The 19,254-nt window shown below is 46.0% G+C and overlaps 1 protein-coding gene across 1 annotated transcript in view; it reads right to left on the minus strand.

The window, feature by feature from the left end:
* Window positions 1-1,458: 1,458 nt before the first annotated feature.
* LOC120058981 (collagen alpha-1(II) chain-like) overlaps window positions 1,459-19,254 on the minus strand; it is a 28,264-nt gene continuing 10,468 nt past the window's right edge. The window contains exons 7-54 of the mRNA XM_039007738.1: window positions 18,546-18,647; window positions 17,864-17,941; window positions 16,908-16,952; window positions 16,602-16,655; window positions 15,898-15,951; window positions 15,211-15,264; window positions 14,902-14,955; window positions 14,654-14,707; window positions 14,475-14,519; window positions 14,302-14,355; window positions 13,805-13,849; window positions 13,483-13,536; window positions 12,985-13,083; window positions 12,827-12,871; window positions 12,577-12,675; window positions 12,356-12,409; window positions 12,132-12,239; window positions 11,957-12,010; window positions 11,597-11,695; window positions 11,386-11,439; window positions 11,104-11,202; window positions 10,844-10,897; window positions 10,603-10,656; window positions 10,286-10,339; window positions 10,112-10,165; window positions 9,827-9,871; window positions 9,581-9,679; window positions 9,299-9,406; window positions 9,141-9,194; window positions 8,933-8,986; window positions 8,737-8,790; window positions 8,185-8,238; window positions 7,970-8,077; window positions 7,745-7,798; window positions 7,583-7,636; window positions 7,300-7,461; window positions 6,673-6,780; window positions 5,881-5,988; window positions 5,318-5,371; window positions 5,110-5,217; window positions 4,937-4,990; window positions 4,696-4,803; window positions 4,501-4,554; window positions 3,015-3,122; window positions 2,629-2,917; window positions 2,305-2,492; window positions 1,769-2,005; window positions 1,459-1,605 (exon numbers count right to left, since the gene is read on the minus strand). Coding sequence (XP_038863666.1) covers window positions 1,459-1,605; window positions 1,769-2,005; window positions 2,305-2,492; window positions 2,629-2,917; window positions 3,015-3,122; window positions 4,501-4,554; window positions 4,696-4,803; window positions 4,937-4,990; window positions 5,110-5,217; window positions 5,318-5,371; window positions 5,881-5,988; window positions 6,673-6,780; window positions 7,300-7,461; window positions 7,583-7,636; window positions 7,745-7,798; window positions 7,970-8,077; window positions 8,185-8,238; window positions 8,737-8,790; window positions 8,933-8,986; window positions 9,141-9,194; window positions 9,299-9,406; window positions 9,581-9,679; window positions 9,827-9,871; window positions 10,112-10,165; window positions 10,286-10,339; window positions 10,603-10,656; window positions 10,844-10,897; window positions 11,104-11,202; window positions 11,386-11,439; window positions 11,597-11,695; window positions 11,957-12,010; window positions 12,132-12,239; window positions 12,356-12,409; window positions 12,577-12,675; window positions 12,827-12,871; window positions 12,985-13,083; window positions 13,483-13,536; window positions 13,805-13,849; window positions 14,302-14,355; window positions 14,475-14,519; window positions 14,654-14,707; window positions 14,902-14,955; window positions 15,211-15,264; window positions 15,898-15,951; window positions 16,602-16,655; window positions 16,908-16,952; window positions 17,864-17,941; window positions 18,546-18,647 — 4,029 coding nt within the window. The remainder of the gene's footprint in view (window positions 1,606-1,768; window positions 2,006-2,304; window positions 2,493-2,628; window positions 2,918-3,014; window positions 3,123-4,500; window positions 4,555-4,695; window positions 4,804-4,936; window positions 4,991-5,109; window positions 5,218-5,317; window positions 5,372-5,880; window positions 5,989-6,672; window positions 6,781-7,299; window positions 7,462-7,582; window positions 7,637-7,744; window positions 7,799-7,969; window positions 8,078-8,184; window positions 8,239-8,736; window positions 8,791-8,932; window positions 8,987-9,140; window positions 9,195-9,298; window positions 9,407-9,580; window positions 9,680-9,826; window positions 9,872-10,111; window positions 10,166-10,285; window positions 10,340-10,602; window positions 10,657-10,843; window positions 10,898-11,103; window positions 11,203-11,385; window positions 11,440-11,596; window positions 11,696-11,956; window positions 12,011-12,131; window positions 12,240-12,355; window positions 12,410-12,576; window positions 12,676-12,826; window positions 12,872-12,984; window positions 13,084-13,482; window positions 13,537-13,804; window positions 13,850-14,301; window positions 14,356-14,474; window positions 14,520-14,653; window positions 14,708-14,901; window positions 14,956-15,210; window positions 15,265-15,897; window positions 15,952-16,601; window positions 16,656-16,907; window positions 16,953-17,863; window positions 17,942-18,545; window positions 18,648-19,254) is intronic.

Genomic DNA, 19,254 nt, shown 5'->3' on the forward strand with positions numbered 1-19,254 from the left:
CTGAACTCCCAAGAAATACAACTACAACAAAAACCTTAAAGTATACAGACCTTGGGTTCAGTTACCAAAAAAAAGCTATTCAACTCTCATGCCATTTCCGTACTTACTCAAAAGAAACGCAATTAACAATCAACTTCATTGTTACTTGGTTTTTCCTTTTTATTTCCAATTTACATCAATTAAAAGTGTAACAAAATAAAAACAAACAAAAAAATGATCATGATCATCATAAAATTAATAACAACAAAAGAAATTGACACACCCTCACACACACAGAGAGAGACAAGCCACCCTGGTCGTTTTGGGTAGCTCTCCTTGGAGTCCCGTGATTCTATTTGTGGGGCGTAGACTCCATAGGAGAATATCCAGAGCCACTTGGTTCCCTGCCTTGATTGACTGCACCTGTCCTCCAAGGTGGGGTGTGTGTGTGGTGTGAGGCTAGTGGGGGTTTGGGGGAACAATGGCAGAGACTGAATTCTAGAACTCATAGCACCTTCTGAAGACAGCAACCCAAAGCAAAGATAGCTGTTCAGCACCAGTTCTACCCGAAAGCTCATTTTGGTCAGCTCAAGATTTAAAGTCAACGTTTTCACTTTGTTTTTCAGCGTGAGGTAGCTTTAAACAATCAGGATGACTACAACAAAACGAAACTGATTTAATTTCCCAAATTTTATTTGATTTTTTTTGGGTTGTTTGTCAACTGAGTAAGACATTTTCCTCTAATGGGCAATCAAGGGGTAAAGGACAATGAAAAACATATCCCAAATGTAACCTCACTTTCCAAAAAGTGTTAGTGTGCATATAGACACATGTACACACATAATGTGGAAATATATATAAAATCATCTGGTTGTTTATAAACACAGACTTTTACAACAATAGAACCAAGTATTTTTAATACACAGTAAAAGTTGAGCTCCTGGTCTTGATGGTAAAAAAACAGTTTGAGCACCTTATAATTACTGAAAATATTTTTTGGTCTACATTGATTCAAAATGGTGTATTTGTAGCTAGGTTGGAGAGGGAGGTGGAGTGGGAGGTTCTAGGTGTTCTGTAGTGAGAGGAGCTTGTGTTGTTCTTATGGTGAAGCCCCCCAGTCCCACTGTACCTCATCTATGCCCCTTTAAAGTTTAGACAATAAATAAGTGACATCGAGTCATGTTTCTGTTTCTCCATCACTCGTCCCTTGGCTTGGTCCCTTTTCCTTCTGGCTCAAACTCATTCCCACCAACTGTGGGCCACAGGAAACACGACTGGGGAATGCTGGAATTACGTACGGATATTGCTGGTGTCCTTCAGTGCTAACATCCAGGGTGTACAACTTGGAGAGCACTTCTTTGTAAGAGAAAATATCAATTATAATTTTTTTAGTTCCGGTCTTCTTTTTTTTTGGAGCGTGTATTGTTTCATAGTTATTTCTTTCGTGTTTTAGTTTTTTGTCGTCTTCTTTATCCCACTTTACAAGAAGCAGACTGCGCCCACGTCCACACCGAACTCCTGGTCTGCTCCTCCGATGTCCATGGGAGCAATGTCCACGATGGGCAGACGGGAGGTCTTCTGTGTTTTGTACTCGAAGACAGTCTTGCCCCACTGGCCTGTGTGTTTCTGTGGGACGACAACGGATATGTGTTGAAACACTGTACATTCCCATAGGCTACAATGACAGATTTTTTTTACTGTGTAACTGGACTGTGCCTTCCCCAATAGGTCCTACTTTACTATGTTCATCTTTTCCCTGTCCCTACTTGACAGTGCCTATTCCCCTCACCTTGCAGCCGTCCTCCACCACGCTGTAGGTGAAGCGGCTGTTGCCCTCAGCTCTGATCTCCACGTCGTTGGAGCCCTGGAGCAGCAGAGCCTTCTTCAGGTTGCCCGTGGACGCGTCCATGTAAGCCACACTGTCCTTGCAGTGGTAGGTGAGGTTCTGAGACGCTTCCGTGGACAGCAGCCTCAAGAAGGTCAGCTGGATACTGGCGGCGTTGGTACCGTCCTCAGCGTAGCTGAACTGTAGAGGGAGCCAGAGAGGAAGAGCTTAGGGTTAAATGCGACACGGGGCAAGGAAGGCGGCAGCAACAAACATGGAGGTCACACACAGGTTTATGGGTGGTAGGATTTTATGTGATGTCTATAAACTTATCTGCAAGGCCGAAATATATGTTCAGTCTGTAATTCATGAAAGGAAACTGAGAGGAAGTGCTTTACTTGATGATCAGGGTAACCCTTGAAATTAAGTTACCCTACAAAAGCAGTAGCCATATTTCACTCAAACGTGCCAGTGAAATGCTTATTCATGTAGAGACTCACGTGGAATCCTCCATTCATGGTCTCTCCGAACCAGACGTGTTTGCGGTCCTTGCTCTTGCTTGTCCACCAGTTCTTGTGCGGTACTTTGGCTATGCTGGGGTACACGCAGGTCTCGCCAGTCTCCATGTTGCAGAAGACCTTGATGGCGTCAGCTGTGCTGCCAAGGTTAGGATCCACCCAGTAGTCACCTGGCGAACGGGAGGGGGAGAGGACAAACGGTTCAAACCTTAGCATGGTTTGGACTGATCATGTTATACACATCTGTGTCCTTTCCTTTCCATTCACTCTCTTTTCTCCCTCTCCTCTAACCATTCCCCCACTCACCACTCTTCCACTCGGGGTGGGACAGTTTGATGTCTCTGCAGGTGCGGGCGGGGTTCTTCTGGCTACCGTCGGGGCTGCGCAGGTTCTCGATCTGGTAGTTGAGGGACTTGAGTGTGGAGTCCACCTCCACGTCGTGCTGCCTCAGGGAGCTGGACGCCTCATCAGCCCTCATGTACCTCAAGGGATCCGGAGACTTCTCAGGCTGAGACAGGCCAGCGAAGGCAGACATGTCGATGCCAGGGCCGGGAGAACCAGGAGGACCAGGGGGTCCGGGGTTACCAGGGGGACCCTGAAGGAGAAGAGGAGATGATTTTTACAAGGTGGGACAACATGAAGACTAACATATTTGCTGCTATATGCTATAAAGGTTGCCAAGCGTTACTCACAGCAGGACCAGTCTCTCCAGAACGACCACGAGGCCCAGAGGGTCCGAGGGGTCCAGGGGTACCGTTAGATCCATCCTTACCAGTGGGACCGACTGGGCCAGGGGGTCCCTGAGGAGATAGATAGAGTGGGGTCAGTCACAGCTCACAGACGTGGATGTTATCATAGCATGTATGAATGGGAGTCTCTTTGTAGAGTGGCTGGATTCACAGTAAGTTTGAAACTTTTATCGGATGTAACATTGTTCATGTTCAATTGTCCTACAGTGTACACTCTTTAATTCAAAAACAACCTGCTTATCGGACATTACAAACCTAGCAGCTACACTAGATGACCAAACATCTCATTCTAAAATCATGGGCATTAATATGGACTTGGTCCTCCCTTTGCTGCTATAACAGCCTCCACTCTTCTGGGAAGACTGCTCTGGATGTTAGAACATTGCTGTGGGGATTTGCTTCCATTTAGCCACAAGTGCCACAGTGAGAAGGGGCACTGATGTTTATCCCTTAGGCCTGGTTCGCAGTTTCCGTTTAAATTCATCCCAAAGGTGTTATATGGAGTTGACGTCAGGGCTCTGTGCAGGCCAGTCAAGTTCTTCCACACCGATCTTGACTAACCATTTCTGTATGTACCTCGCTTTGTGCAGGCATTGTCATTCCTGGAACAGGAAAGGCTGCTCGGCCATGGAAACCCATTTCATGAAGCTCTCGACAAACGTTTGGAACTCGGTAGTGAGTGTTGCAACCGAGAAACAGACGATTATTACGTGCTACGCGCTTCAGCACTCGGCGGTCCCGTTCTGTGAGCTTGTGTGGCCTACCACTTCACGGCTGAGCCGTTGTTGCTCCTAGACTTTTCCACTTCACAATAACAGCACTGGCAGTTGACTGGGGCAGCTCTAGCAGGGCAGACATTTAATTAACTGACTTGTTGGAAGGGTGGCATCCTATAACGGTGCCACGTTGAAAATCACTGAGCTCTTCAGTGAGACCATTCTAATGGCAATGTTTGTCTATGGAGATTGGATGACTGTGTGCTCAATTTTATACAACTGTCATCAACGGGTGTGGCTGAAATAGCCAAATCCACTAATTTGAAGGGGTGTCCACATACTTTTGTATATATAGTGTATCTATGGGTGATAATTATTCACATCTCTTTCCTCTTCTTTATCATGTAATTAATCTTTATGGGTTCATTTTTTTAAAGTAGTAGCCTCTCCTGTCTTGTCTTCCTCTCTACCACAACATGTGGTAATCACAAAAGCATTAGCCTTCCCTGTTATCATAGGACAGACTAATTAAAACACAGTGGCCATTCTCATCCTCTATCTTATCACGGTGTTGGAGGATTATAAAAAAACTAGCATTTGACCCTCAATATCATATCAAGGGATAACTACTGTATAGGAGTAGTCCATTTGTCTTATCGTAAGTCTGGAGGGATTAGAGAAGTGTTCTGTCCTTCTCTCTCGTCTGGACTCACTTTAGCGCCACTAGGTCCGGCAGGTCCAGCAGCTCCCTGGTCTCCAGCGGAGCCCTGTTAGTTTAGACAAAGACGACTGGAAGTCAGGGAACAGAACTTATTCCACATGTAGAAGTGTCATGGATACAGTTCTATAAAGATGGAGAAGTATAATGGCTAAAGGTCCAGTGTGGCCAGAGGACTTGGGTGACTTACGGGAGGTCCGGGAAGACCCTGCAGACCAGTGAAGCCGCGGTGTCCCTTCTGTCCCCTCTCTCCTGTCTCGCCAGCCTCTCCCTTGTCTCCACGGGGTCCTTGGGGTCCCTGATTTAAAGAGGCAGAGAGTGTCAATCAACTCAGCAAAAAGAATGGTGTGCCAAAGCAGGTGCAGCTACAGTAGGTATAGTTTATTAGAGAATGGTGTGTGTGTTTCACAATGAGGGATGTTGAAACTCACGGCCATTCCTCTAGCGCCAGCTGGTCCAGCGGGTCCGGCAGGTCCTTGAGCACCCTAAAAACAAGAGTGAGGTTCTTCCATTAGACAGGCTAACAGCAACCAAACTAGTATGAATGACAAAACACCAACATGTATCTCATTCATATTGCGTCTAGTTTCGTATGGGTACTCACTCCCTCTCCTCTGTCTCCCTGCTTGCCCAGGGGGCCGACAGGGCCGGGGGCACCGGGAGCGCCTGGGGCACCAGGAGCACCAGCAGGACCAGTGTTACCACGCTCACCCTACAGGTGGAGAGAAGATCATAGGATATAAGGCCATCAAAGCGCATATGATATCTTATCCATCAATTGGATTGATTGGTGTATAATGCAGGTGTCTCACCTTGACCCCAGTGGATCCATCTCTACCTGGGGGTCCATCAGATCCAGCGTTGCCCTGTAAGGTAGAGACAAGAGATTTCATCATGAATTGAAATGTATTGCTTCCAGTCATGAAGAAGTTGCCAGAGCAACACAATGTTTGGGATCCATGGGTTAATGGTGCTGTAGAAATGCAGATGGTTGTGATTGGCTATGGGAGTTGTGCTCATGTCTTCTGTGGCTGGTGTCGTTGTTGGTTGTGGTTGTTGTTGTTAGTGCTGTGGTCATTGTTTACAATTCTGCTTTGTGGTTATTGTGACTGTGTGGGGGAGGGAAGTTCTTTTTTTTGGAGGTTGCTGTTGTTCTGTGGTGATTATTGATATTTATGTTAATGTTGTTGTTTATGCTGCTGCTGTCGTTGCTATGGTTCTTGCAGTGGCTCAATCCAGAGGCGTAATTATATTGGCCAGCAGGTGGCACTATAGTGCAGCTATGGCCTATACCTCTGTTATTGCTGTGTGCAGCTACAGTGGCCTATATTTGTTGTGGTTGTTGTGGCCTTTGCTGTTGTGGTTTAGTTCTGACCTCTCTTCCGGGCTCTCCTGCAGGTCCAGACAGTCCAGGGGGTCCCACAGGGCCAGGCGGTCCACGGTCACCACCAGCACCAGTAGCTCCCTGCTTACCGGGCTCTCCCTGGGACACACAGAACATGGACATCAGACTCACCATCAAGGAGTAAGTGTCAGATGTCACCACAGTCCAATTATATCTAATGTCTATAACTGCAACGATGTAACATGTGACTAGTCAATGGACTTTAATATTGATCCGCATGGTAAGTAGAACATCAGCAACTGTCTAAAAGCCCCTAGGTGGTAAGAAAAGCATCAAAACCTCAATATGAAGTAGTGTGAAGGACATTTAGTTCTGAATGCATCTCAGTTACAGCCAATTGGTCACTGAGTGATCGACTTCTTTGTGACCGTTTTAAGGAGAAAGAAGTCTGGGTATAGATCTGTCATATTGAATGTATGTGGATATCAGGACTCCATGATATTACACAGGCAATCACTCCAGGCATCCCATATATGATATTAGGGTAAATATGTTGTTTAGTTACCGCTCAATGGTGCATGAGTAGTGGGAGTTATATGAGCCTGGACTTGAAAGGTTCTCAGGCCAATTGTCATTCATATTTTCAGCTTATAAAGAGACTTTAACTTACAACTGGACCAGTAAGGACAATGGCTCTATAACACAGACCTGGCTTTCAAAGTTCAGCTCTCTTCATGATTCAGAAAATACCGTGACAATTTTTTACTCACTAATCATAGCCTAATTCAAGCGTGGTAGTACTATCAGGGGTGAGATACTCACAGAAGGTCCAGGAAGTCCAGGGAAGCCTCTCTCTCCACGCTGCCCAGGCAGACCAACAATACCACGAGACCCAGCCAGACCATGGGGACCTGAAGGACCATCAGGACCCTAGAAATGGAGGAGACAATTAGGTCAAAGTTTACTACATTGACTTTACAACTCCAGCTCATTTGAGTTCCTAACTCCAGTTCCAGAAAATCCAGGCACATTTTAAATGAAGTGATAGACTATCAAGGTGGCTGAGTTGGTGTTATTAAGCCTACAAGGTACACTTCCAAAACCCCCGCCTCAAACTTGTATCGTAAACAGACCATTTAAAAAAAATGCTTGCTATTTCCTGGTAGAGAATGCCTCATTGGCTGAGCTGGCCAATCAGCGGTCTACTCGCATGAATATTTTTTATGACCGGTATACGCCCACACCATTCCAAGAAAAGCTGCTTTTTAACATACTTAATTAAAAATGTTTGGAAGGATAAGTATTTCACTCATTGTAATTAATTAAATGTCAGATTTCATAGAAATCTTAGAAATCTGGAAACACTGGACCGTTACTTTAAGAGGCTGGGTGACATTATCTCCGTGAGATATAATTTAGCTAATGTAAGAGTGGATGGGGAAGACTCACAGGGGGACCATCTTCTCCAGCATCTCCCTTCTCGCCAGGGGCTCCAGCAACTCCACGCAGCCCAGCGTCTCCCTGTCTTCCTGGGGTGCCAGCGTCACCGCGAACTCCCTTAGGACCGTCTTTACCAGCAGGGCCAGCGGGGCCAGCAGCACCAGGGTTACCCTGAGAGAGGGAAACAGAGAGATGCAGCATTTTTTTCAATCGCACACATGTACACAGGTCATCTGAATGAAAAGGAGACTTTCTGTTGTCTATGGAATAGTTGTGAGGATGTGATACTCACGTTGGGACCGGGAGATCCAACTCTTCCAGCAGCACCAGGGAAACCAGTAGCACCCTACCAACAAGAAAGGGACAAGACAATATTTCAATTACAGAACATAGCATGTGATATTTTCACTTACTATTGGGTAATAATCTCTTGTCATTGGAACTGTTGACTTACAGCGGCACCCTGGGCACCGCGGGCTCCTTTAGATCCAGAAACGCCAGTGGGACCCTGGAACAAAAAGCAACAATAAACACAATTAGACAAAGAAACAAGAACAATGAAACAAGAAGTGAGTCAACTGTGTTCTCAAATAGTCTCCATTTCCTTTTCTCCGAATGGTAATGTCTTAATGTCATAAGACATCTGTCTCAGGGACATACAGGTTTTTGGGGTACCTACCACAGGCCCAGGGGCCCCAGAGGGTCCCTGAGGTCCAGGGGCACCACCATCTCCCTTCTGTCCAGCCTCGCCAAACTCTCCCTTGGCTCCAGGCTGACCATCTGCACCCTGGAGTTTGGTGGATGAAAGATACAGGTCAATAAAGATCCAACATTTTATATGGATTATATGAATGTTTTCATTGAAACTTATGTGATTGCTGTGGTTCTACTCACAGGAGGCCCAGCGAAGCCAGCAGGCCCAGGAGGACCACCCTCACCACGGTCACCCTACCGGAAGAGAGAGACGGACTCAAAACAGGTACCGCAGAGAAAGATTTTCTAACTGCAGGTGGATGTGGCCCTGTCCGTCATGCTGCAGGTGCAGTGAATGAAAGTGGAGGAGGCTGTACTCATCAGAGAACCAACCTTTTGGAATGAAATACATTCTGAGGGATTTAGTGTACTTGGATTTAGTGTACTTTGAATTTACTTTATTATTTATAACTGTTGCCGGGGCAACTTGGGAAGTGAGTGGTCTTGGAATCAAAATTAACAATATGTTGACATCAAAATATCTGGTGACTTTGACTAAGTGATCTTATATTTGGATCTGTAGAGCTCATGACAGGGTCTGCTTCCTCTCTCGTTTCTTCCTGCTCTCTGTACTGGAGGGGAGTGAGTTTGCACGTTGTACATCTCAAACCTGAGCATGTCGACAACGTGGCTGATTCAATACACATCTAAAAACGGACGATATGACACTGGAGGCGAAGAGACCCAACTTACAGGAGCACCACGGGCACCAGCAGCACCAGTTGGGCCAGAAGGTCCACCCTCACCCTGAGAGGGAAGGAGAGAGAAGAGTGAGAAGCCCATACAGTACACACGTTTACCAACATTGCTACCTTACAACCATCTGTCAAATGAATATTAGACCGTACACATAATAACAGGTCTGTTTGATCAGTATGGTAATTCATACCTTCACGCCGTTGGGACCAGCTGGGCCAGGAGGACCAATGGGACCAGACAAGCCCTGAGTGGGAGGAGAGAAGACAGATGGAAAGGAGAGAGATGGAGTTATTATCAACCTCACTTGGTCATTGGATCGTTGTATTTCCATTTGGGCCTTTGGATCAGAGTTGCCAAAAAAAGAGTGTGGCTATTTTCTCTGCTTCTGCCGTACTCACTCTGGAACCGTCCTTTCCAGGAGCGCCCTCAGGTCCTTTCTCGCCGTTGTCACCCTGCAAAACACAGAAAACCATGACATGTATCGTGATATAACCTTGCAATCCGCCGTCGGATTTTCTACGACAATGATTTGCTATTTTTGCCAGTTGTTACTCACTCTGTCACCTTTGGCTCCGAGGATACCACCAGCTCCTCTCTCTCCTGGCATACCCTGCAGGCCGGGGGGTCCCTGAGATCCAGCACCACCAGTTGGCCCAATGGCTCCCTGTCAGAGCGGAGGAAAGTGGAGTTAGAAGATGGCCGATCACACTGCTTCTGACGTTTCTCTCTTCAGTAGTGGCACTGTGATTGCCCGACTATAGGAGCTCAGGACTTCGTATCCAATAGCAACGGAAACTCTTATTGAAGACGAGGTTGGTTGAGGGGAGGGGCTCCTAACCTTGGGTCCATCGGTTCCGGGAGTTCCGGGAAGTCCACGAGGTCCCTGCAGACCCTGAGATCCTGCACCGCCCCTCTCACCAGGGAAACCACGCTCGCCCTATCAGGGAACAGAGAGACAGGAAGTGAGAGGCAGAAACAGGAAGTAGATGGTGGTGACAAGTAGATGGTGGTGGCTAACTACATGATTATGACAGTAAGTGAAAAAAACATCTACATCAGACTTATTGTAGAAGTGAAAACTCACTCTGGGTCCCGTAGCGCCAGCAGCACCAGCCTCTCCAGGAACACCCTACAGAGAGAGGAGAGAGACATTATAGCCGCATACTTTTACAGTAGATAAATGATACCTTGAGAATACAGCAAGTTCTTGTGTTTGCTAGAATTACATGATCAGGATACAGGCCTGAGGTGTGTGATGACAAATGTGATGTGAGTAACAGGGTTAGATGTTCCTAACGTGTTCAGTCAATCAATCAATAAGGGACCTGGACAGGCGACCTGGTGTGTTGCTGTGACAGTGGACACTCACCGCATCACCAGGCTTGCCTCCCTCTCCCGGGGAGCCAGCAGGTCCAGGCAGACCCTGCACAACAACAACAGGACAATCAGTGACTTCCTATGACATCATCAAAAATAGACATCAAGTTGTTCGGAATAGAATCATTACTGTTCTAGCCATTCCAGAAAAGTAAGGTAAACTCACCTGGAAGCCAGATGGCCCAGCAGCTCCCTGCTCTCCTCTCTCTCCAGCAGGTCCCTAAGATGCGAGCAAACACAGGTGATCAACACAGGTGATCAACACAGCAACAGCACTCTGTGGAGCTGTGTGGAAGTTTGGGAATGCCATTGCATCCTCAAGTGCTCAAAGGGAGACGCTAGCTTTTACAAATACCATGGCTACACGTATTCTGTTATAGGTGCATCACAGAAAGAGATTCTATTACTATGGGGTGCAGTTTCACTCCTTAAGAATTGTCTGCTGTATATTGTCTTTTACAACGTCAGAGGTTGAACACTTACAGCAGGGCCGTTAGGTCCAGCAGCGCCAGTCTCACCATCTTTACCAGACAGACCCTGTTCAGAGAGAGAAACATTTATCAGTTCATCGTGAACCACCGCTGCAAAGGGATGGCGATCGATATCCGGTTCTCATTCCTTTCAATTTTGTGGGGCTGAAAATACCCAAATTGCACAGAGGTGAACTCAACTTTGCTAAGACCAAGGGTGACAGGAAGTTCATCTGAAAAGTTGATCAACTTACTATCAGACCTTGACGACCCACGAGACCCTTCTCTCCTGCCTTGCCAGGCTCACCCTGTTGAAGAAAAAAACACACTGGTCAGTCACAGGGAAGAAGAAAAGACAAGTGCAGCGGGACTTAATGGGGACGTTTCCATACACTTCCTGTACTGTATGTGTCTCCGCTGTCAGATACTCTGCATCTAGAGCTGGAGGCAAATCTACTGGCAATTTCTTCCCTCTGGGTATCACAACTTGACTGGAAACCCCTGTGACACTTACATTGGCTCCCTTTGGTCCGGGGAATCCCATCACACCAGGCTGGCCACGTGCTCCCTGAGGACCAGGTGGGCCGGGGCGACCGTCCTCCCCAGAAGCACCCTACAGTGCCACACACAGAGGAGAGAAGAGCAAGTCAGATCTAGTACATCGGATCTCCAGTGAGGTCTTGTACATCTCATGGGTTTGGAAAGTAAAACTCTGTGATACTGCACCAAATCTTGGTTAATCGTTTGTAAGAGTGGAATACTAGATGGTGCTAGACGGTTAACGAGGCATACTTACACCAGGACCAACTTTGCCTTGAGGACCAGCATCTCCAGGGCGACCAGTGAGACCCTGTGAGCATCACACACAATGACAGTGTCAACAATATACATATAGATGGACACACCGATTTAAAGCCACGATGAGCCCCAGCTCGTATCGATGACTATTTTGGCTGGTTGTGGTGGCGGCGGCGGTGGTGGAGGACACCGGAGGTACTACTACTCACTCTGGCTCCGGGAAGACCAGGCTCTCCTGCGCGGCCGGGGTCACCAGTGCCTCCCTTAGGCCCACCCACGCCGGGAACACCACGGTCACCAGGGGCTCCCTGAGGAGGAAGACGGGAGAGAAAGAGAGAGATTAGTATTGTTTGCTTTCATCACTCACGTTTAAACAACATTGTTTATGAACTGTGACTAGCTAATTGTATTAATCGTAGCAGGTATTGGAGTCTTCTTACAGTTAGGGACTCATTTAGTAGAACTAGTTGCTATAGTGATTTTGCAACTACTCCTGTCCGTTCCTATCTATCAGGTGAGATGTGGCTTTGAGAACTGTAAAAGTGTCAAATCAGCATTGTAAGACCCACCTTAGCACCAGCAAGACCATCCTGACCCGGGAAACCACGGTTACCGGGAGCTCCCTAGAAACAAGGACAGAGAGGACATTTCCGTGATGAGGAATCGGACGTGGGAAGAACTGATATGACACAGAACAAAAACAGAACAAACTGCCGCGAGATCTGTGATGGTTCAGATCCTTACTCTCTCGCCAGGAGGTCCAAGTGGTCCAGCAGCACCCGGCTCTCCTCTTGCTCCTCTTTTGCCCTCCTCGCCAGCGGGGCCAGGGCCGCCTTGGGGACCAATAGGGCCCTACAGGGGGTGAGCAAGAAGATGCCGGATTAATCCCAAACATACTTCCAACTCAGCTGACTGAAAATATCCATGTGTAGTTAAGATATTATATGACCCATCAAAACAGAACTCACAAGCTCTCCCTTGGGTCCAGCCTCTCCTTTGAAACCAGGAATACCGGGGTCTCCCTGTAACAAACACAGGGGCAAAGTCATCATTCTAGAAATCACTCAGAACAGTTGAAATAGGAATGACATGACTCCCAGAACATGGGTTTCCCCCTAAGTAAAACCAATAAGCACCACCAACATAATATTAGGGTGTCCAGGTTCTGGGGGGAACATGGGGGACCTACCGACTGGCCCTTGGGCCCAAGAGGTCCTGTTGCTCCCTGAGGTCCGGGGGGGCCACGGGGTCCTGGGAAACCAGGTGCACCAGCAATACCAGAAGCGCCCTACAGAGGGCGAGAGAGAGAACACAACTGAGCGTTACTGACTGAGTGGTAGACCGATAACGGTGTCCAAGAGCACTGTTTATTTCATGCTGAGTATATAAAGAGTGTAGAGGGTACATTCTAAACCCATATAGTGTAAGAGTATACTTACAGCAGATCCTTTAGCTCCGGGGATACCATCAGTACCAGGGTTGCCCTAAAGGAAGAGAGTGAAGATAAGAAAACAATGCATCAGTTTAATTATGAGAGATAATCAGTATGAGATAATGCACTTCGGACTGTATCACACAGAGCCTGGGTGTTACATACAGAGGCGCCAGCGGGACCGGGAGATCCGGGTGTGCCAGCCTCTCCGCGGGGTCCCTGTGCGCCTTCAGTTCCACGGGCACCGGTGGGGCCAGCTTCTCCCTGTAGGATGGAAGCGATACAGAGGACCATTAGGACTGACGTTGCTTCAAACTGCCCTTGGTGACGAAGTCAAATGGTATGGCGATTAGAGCTCATTGTCTCCCTGTGATAGACTGACATACAGTAACGGTTCAACGTGACACTTCGGAGTCCTTGAAGTCTAGTGACTGTGAGAATCTCACCTCGTTGCAGCTTATCATTATTGATCATCTTGTCAGAGTTTATCACCCGTGGTCTAGTGAAATGAAGTGTCTGACCGCCATGATTGGTGGGAATTGAACAGACCCATCCTTTATCACACCAATAGGCTTCGATTTGGTTCATGGCTGACAGGATGCACGGCAGAAAGAAATTAAGAATATCAAAATTGTACATACTGTAATTGTAAATAGTACAAACCTTGGAACCAGGAGATCCAGGGAAACCAGGTGCTCCAGCAGGTCCAACAGGCCCCTGTAGGAATCCCAGTTCAAAGGTCAGAGTTCACAAACTCACAAACTCCTGGTTATGTTATCATCGCACAAATACAACATGGACTGGGAGAAACAGACAAAGTGGTCCAAATCCATTTGAAGGTATTTAGAAAATATGCATAATTGTGATTGTGCTGTAAGAAGTGAAGTGTACTATTGATTTCTGCGTTACGGTATCTTGTACAACAATAATAAAAGCTATATGTCTGTGAAACAGTGAGGAACCAATAGGAGGAGCTCATACGTACAGGAGGACCAGCAGGGCCAGGCAAGCCATCATTACCACGGGCACCCTGAGGAGAGAGCAGACACGGGAGACATTATGATGATGGTAGGTACTGTGAGGTGTTTATGGATGAACCCATTTACACCATTGTGTTTCAATATTCCGTCTTAAAACGCCTAAGGTCGGCTTCACGAGACCACCATTAGGCAGGCTTATCATAATTGTAATTTTGACTGTAATTAATTTTGCTACACAGCCAGATTGAGAAGATCTTTATCGGGTGGCAACGTTAACCAAAGAGAACGTCCCAAACTAGGCTGGGATTGTCTGGTAGGCAAGTGTACAGAGTATGATTGGGTCTGGTTAGGATTGATTGGGATTGGGGACATAAATGGTCGAAACTATATGGCATATTATTCAGGGCTATACTTAGCTTTGGTGTATTACTAGCTTGTATTGTTCAGGAATATATGGTTAAATCAGAGAGTGTTAAAGGTAAATGTCTGTGTTGTTACTCACAGCAGAGCCAGAAGGTCCGGGACGGCCTCTCTCGCCAGGCAGACCACGTGGTCCCTACAGGAGACAAGTGATGAACACTCAGCTTGGTAACATTCAGGTAAAAGTTACAGTTGGCGAATAAAAGCATTATACTCATAATATTTGGGTAATGCACAGGTGTAACGCTCTCTTACCATTGGTCCAGGGGCGCCATTCTCTCCGGGAGCGCCACCCTCACCCTATAGAGAGGAGACAGTCAGTCAGTTAGCCAATCAGACTGCTTCTCAGACAGTCCGTCAGATAGTCAGACAAATAGACACAGAAATAGAAACTCAAAGATTTGATGAATAGAAGATCTAGGCAGAAGTCTTACCTTGGCTCCAGCAGCACCACCCTCTCCCTTAGATCCATCAAGACCAGGATGACCCTACACACACGGACGGACAGACAGCAGTGAGCCACTTCATCAGGACTTATTAGTCCTACATCAGCCCCATTAGACTGATTAATGAACACTAGTTAGCTAATATATGGTGTTGCTAATCATGCTGGACGTGTAACATCATAATATCCATGCTGATGGAGTTGTGATTGTTAAATGAAACACGATGAAGCACCCACTCTGTGTCCTTTGATTCCGGGAAGACCAGGAGTTCCGGGGAATCCACGAGCTCCCTGAAATAAAGAGATAAATGAGGAAGTTGGATACTAAAGGATTCTGTGTGGGATTCATCTGTAAAAGGAACTCCTATCTTAAGATATTGAACATTGAATTGATCAGTATATAGTAAGATGTAACAAAGGCAATTGATGATAGAAAACTTAGTCTGTAGTACATTAGAGAACTTTTATCCATGGCATTGTGCTCTGATGTTGTGGACATAGATTTCTGTATTTTTTTCTACTATAGTCTAATCTTTCAGTGTTTACCTGAGGTCCTGCAGGTCCACGTTCACCAGCCTTTCCAGGTTTGCCAGCCTCACCCTAGCAATAAAGAAAGGGAGACATTTGAAGATTGAAGATATGATTCAAATCAGGAGTTTATCAACTGAATAGCAAATGTCTTAACGTTTTACATTTTAGATTCGAAATGCCATCTGGGTTGGGGTGGGGGGGTGGGTGGGGGGTGTGTGTGAGTGTGTGGGTGGGTGGGTGGGGAGTTCAGTGTGGGAATGTAAATGGCTAGGAGTTTAGGATTTTCTAAAGGGACATTCAATGAAACAATTGTATTATAAGTTAGAAATGGCAGGTAAGTGCTTTGTGGACCGCTTCGGTGGTGTTGTGTCAAAGAGGATCATGCTTGTGTTTTTTAAACAGTGGGGGAAGAAACAAGGTACGCTCTTCATGATGGAACGAGGGGCACTGAAGTCTGGCCTGACTAAGTCAATAAGATAATGATAGTCTGGGCAGGTGGCAAGAGCTTTGTTTTCCATAGGAAAATGCTCTCTATTTACATATGAGGAAATTGAAGTAACAAAGCATGTTCAGAGCTCTACATCTGACAGAGCTCGCGCTCTACTTGAGCATGGCTTTGACAACAGAGCTCAGGCCTGAGCCGTGGATCTGGTGCAAGCCTGGCATGGTTCTGTTTTTGTTGCTGAAGATGGCAATACTTACATCACTTCCTGGTTTGCCAGAAGGTCCAGGGGGTCCTTGGGGTCCCAGTGCACCCTGTCATAAGGGCAGAGAGCTTGTTGTCATTGATGTGTAGGCCGAATTGCTGTGACTTAGTACAGACTAGTGCAAGAAGCTACCTCCCCTCAGTAAACTAAAATTAAATCAATGCAATTTCGCATTCACTTCATGATTTCAGGGCCTTTCACCTAGTCTTTGAATTCTCACTGCCAACTCTAATGAAAATGTTATGTCGCAGGCAGTCATGTTAAAAAAGGTACCCTGTCTATTCCTGTCTATTTATATCTGACATTCACAGCAGGTAGAGGAAGGGGGCATTTTCCTGTTGCTAGTGGGTTGATTTTAATGACGGGTAATGATGTTGGTGATTTTCACTTGAGCTCTGAGGGGGACGGAGCTCCATGTGATCCTCACATGGATAGACATTCCTACCACTTCTAGGGGTCGGGGGTTAGAGGTCGAACTGGGTTGAGTGGGTTTATGAGACACTTTCACAATAAACACTCATTTCTCTATACTTCATGTGGTTAGTACGCAATCATATAGCCCTCAATCGAATACGGCTCCCTAGATAGCTAATACTAGAATGCTCTGGTGCTGCTGCCAAAATCTACGTATTATATTTCTATATTGGCGTTATGGCACAGAGATGTATGGTGCACCCTGGGATAGTTTTGGATACTCACAGCAGGGCCTGGCTCTCCAGTCTCTCCGGGGTTACCTTGGAAACCTTGTGGGCCCTGGAATTGATTAGAAGGGACATCAAGTCAAAGACATCTTAATAGTCTGCATATTTCTATAGGCGTAGGGTGTCCACATTATGGATCAACATAGTATATTAGGATACAGGTAGACCATAAATGTATCTTGTTTATCCATCCTATACAGAAGGACAAAGAGTCAAGCACTATCCACATTCTCCTTCTGTTGTGATTATTACTAGGGCTTCGAGAGGTGTCCAGACCACAGTTATGAAGGTGGTGTATACTTACAGGGGCTCCAGAAGGGCCAGGTGAACCACGGGGACCCATAGGGCCCTACAGAGGAAGAGGGAGAGAGATAATGAGAGGAAATGCATAATATTGATAGCAATTCATAGCTCAAAACTATTGGGGTATTTGCTATTTAGTCATGTCTTAGGGGGGAAAAAACACTTGAATTGTCAGATGTCCCATTGTAATTCAAATAACATGGCCTGTGGGTCTTCTGATGTTGTGCAATAATTAGCTAGAATTGTGGGGTAGAAAGGTTTTAGGCCATGGTTATCTGGTCTTTTGAGAAAAAATAAGGGAAATAAATAAATACAGTGTATTTCAGTGAGTCGTCCGGTAGCATAATAGACTGTAGGTTGACTCTTATTTGGGAATTGGGAGAGGGTTCATATGCTTCCAAATGCTGCAGGGCGTGTCCATAGATACGTCAATTCATAGTCCATAGATAATATAAATAAAATATGTTTCATGATCCTTGAAGACAGGATTGACGTCAGACTGCAATCTTGTGCTGGAAAATAACCACTGAATGGAACATACTGTAGTACAGATTGTGCTGGCATACCAAATCGATAGCTAATGCTGTCCTGTTGGTATGAAATATGAGATATACTATAACGACTATGTCTTTGTTACCGACTGTCGTTATAGTATATCTCATATTTCATACCAACAGGACAGCATTAGCTATCGATTTGGTATGCCAGCACAATCTGTACTACAGTATGTTCCATTCAGTGGTTATTTTCCAGCACAAGATTGCAGTCTGACGTCAATCCTGTCTTCAAGTCTGTAACACAACATGCTACTACCGACCTACATTTACAATATACCATATATCTCTTTAGTTTACCACTATGGTTTTATTTGTTTCAATAATTCATTTGAGTCTTTTTAACCCCTCTGGATTCTGTTAAGTTCATGTAACGTTACAGTAACATCTCTTGTCCTCTAACCATAGGTCCTTGCATCACTCCCATCTGCGCGCCTCCAGCTTTCTCATCGAATCCACCAGCCATCTGAGCAGCAAAGTTCTGCAGAAACACAACACGGGTAAAGAGACATTGTTCGTGAGTTGACGCTATCTACAGTAGATGCACTGCCCCCTGGTGTCCACCAAAGCTTTCACAGCCTGTATTTCTGCTATACAGGATATATGACCTCACCAGGGGTCTGAGGAAACAAAACATACGGTGGCACATTTACTTAGCGGTTGTCAGAAGGGATCACATTGGTGATATTGACTGTGGTACAGTAGCTTACCAATGTGTCGTCCATTCTTCTCTCTCTATTCTACTAACTAACACATAGATTAACAAATAGGCTCATGGCTTAGTCTCTTTCACATGCGAATACACTCTTTCGCGTGCGAACACACACACACACACACACACACACACACACACACACACACACACACACACACACACACACACACACACACACACACACACACACACACACACACACACACACACACACACACATCTGACAATGAGAGTATAGCGATACTGTACTGCTAGTGCATCAACAGGGAGTGCTTCTCTGCCCCACAAAGACATACACCGAGATTATGTGTGGTGGTGACATCCTCTCTCATCTACTCTCCTGTCCTCTCCTCTGTTTTCTACCACTTACCCCGCCAAGACCTGGGGTTCCGTTGGGTCCGGGAGGGCCAGGGTTTCCGGGGTTCCCGGGGGTTCCAGGCTCGCCATCTCTGCCTCTGGGGCCAACATTTCCCTAGGGAAAAGAGAGAGGGAACAAACGGGTTCAAAAACGGGTTCAATACATAAACATGTTCAGTGTTATCAGCTTTCATTGGGAAAAGTGAGTGATCGATATTGTTACATGACTTTGATGGTGTTGTCTGCCTTAGGAGACTGAATGTAATTCTGTTCGCTATCAATCAATCAATCAATCAATCAATGAATCCATTAATCAATCAAGCAACCAATCCATTAATCAATCAACCAACCAATCCACAAATCAGTCCATCACCCAAACAATCAAGCAATTAACCAATCAATCAACTGGAATGCATCAATGAACCTTTCAACTTGCTGCGTAACTAGCCTGGCCAGTGGTAGAAGAACTGCAGAGAACGTATTGAGGTGCTTTACGGAGCATGCCACTACTTCGATACAATCTTATTGTACTATTTATAAATGGGAATATATTGGATTTTCCACAATAAGGTAGCGTATACTGTATATCTTACTATCGTGGATCTAAATTCAAAGTCTCATACATGATAAACTAGGCAGCAATTGGAGATGTGGAATGGTTAGCCCTTATTTCAGTCCATACCACAGACAGATTCCTAAGCACAACCTACCTGCACAAAGGT

Source organism: Salvelinus namaycush, chromosome 14 (genome assembly GCF_016432855.1).
Source record: "Salvelinus namaycush isolate Seneca chromosome 14, SaNama_1.0, whole genome shotgun sequence".
NCBI lineage: Eukaryota > Metazoa > Chordata > Actinopteri > Salmoniformes > Salmonidae > Salvelinus > Salvelinus namaycush.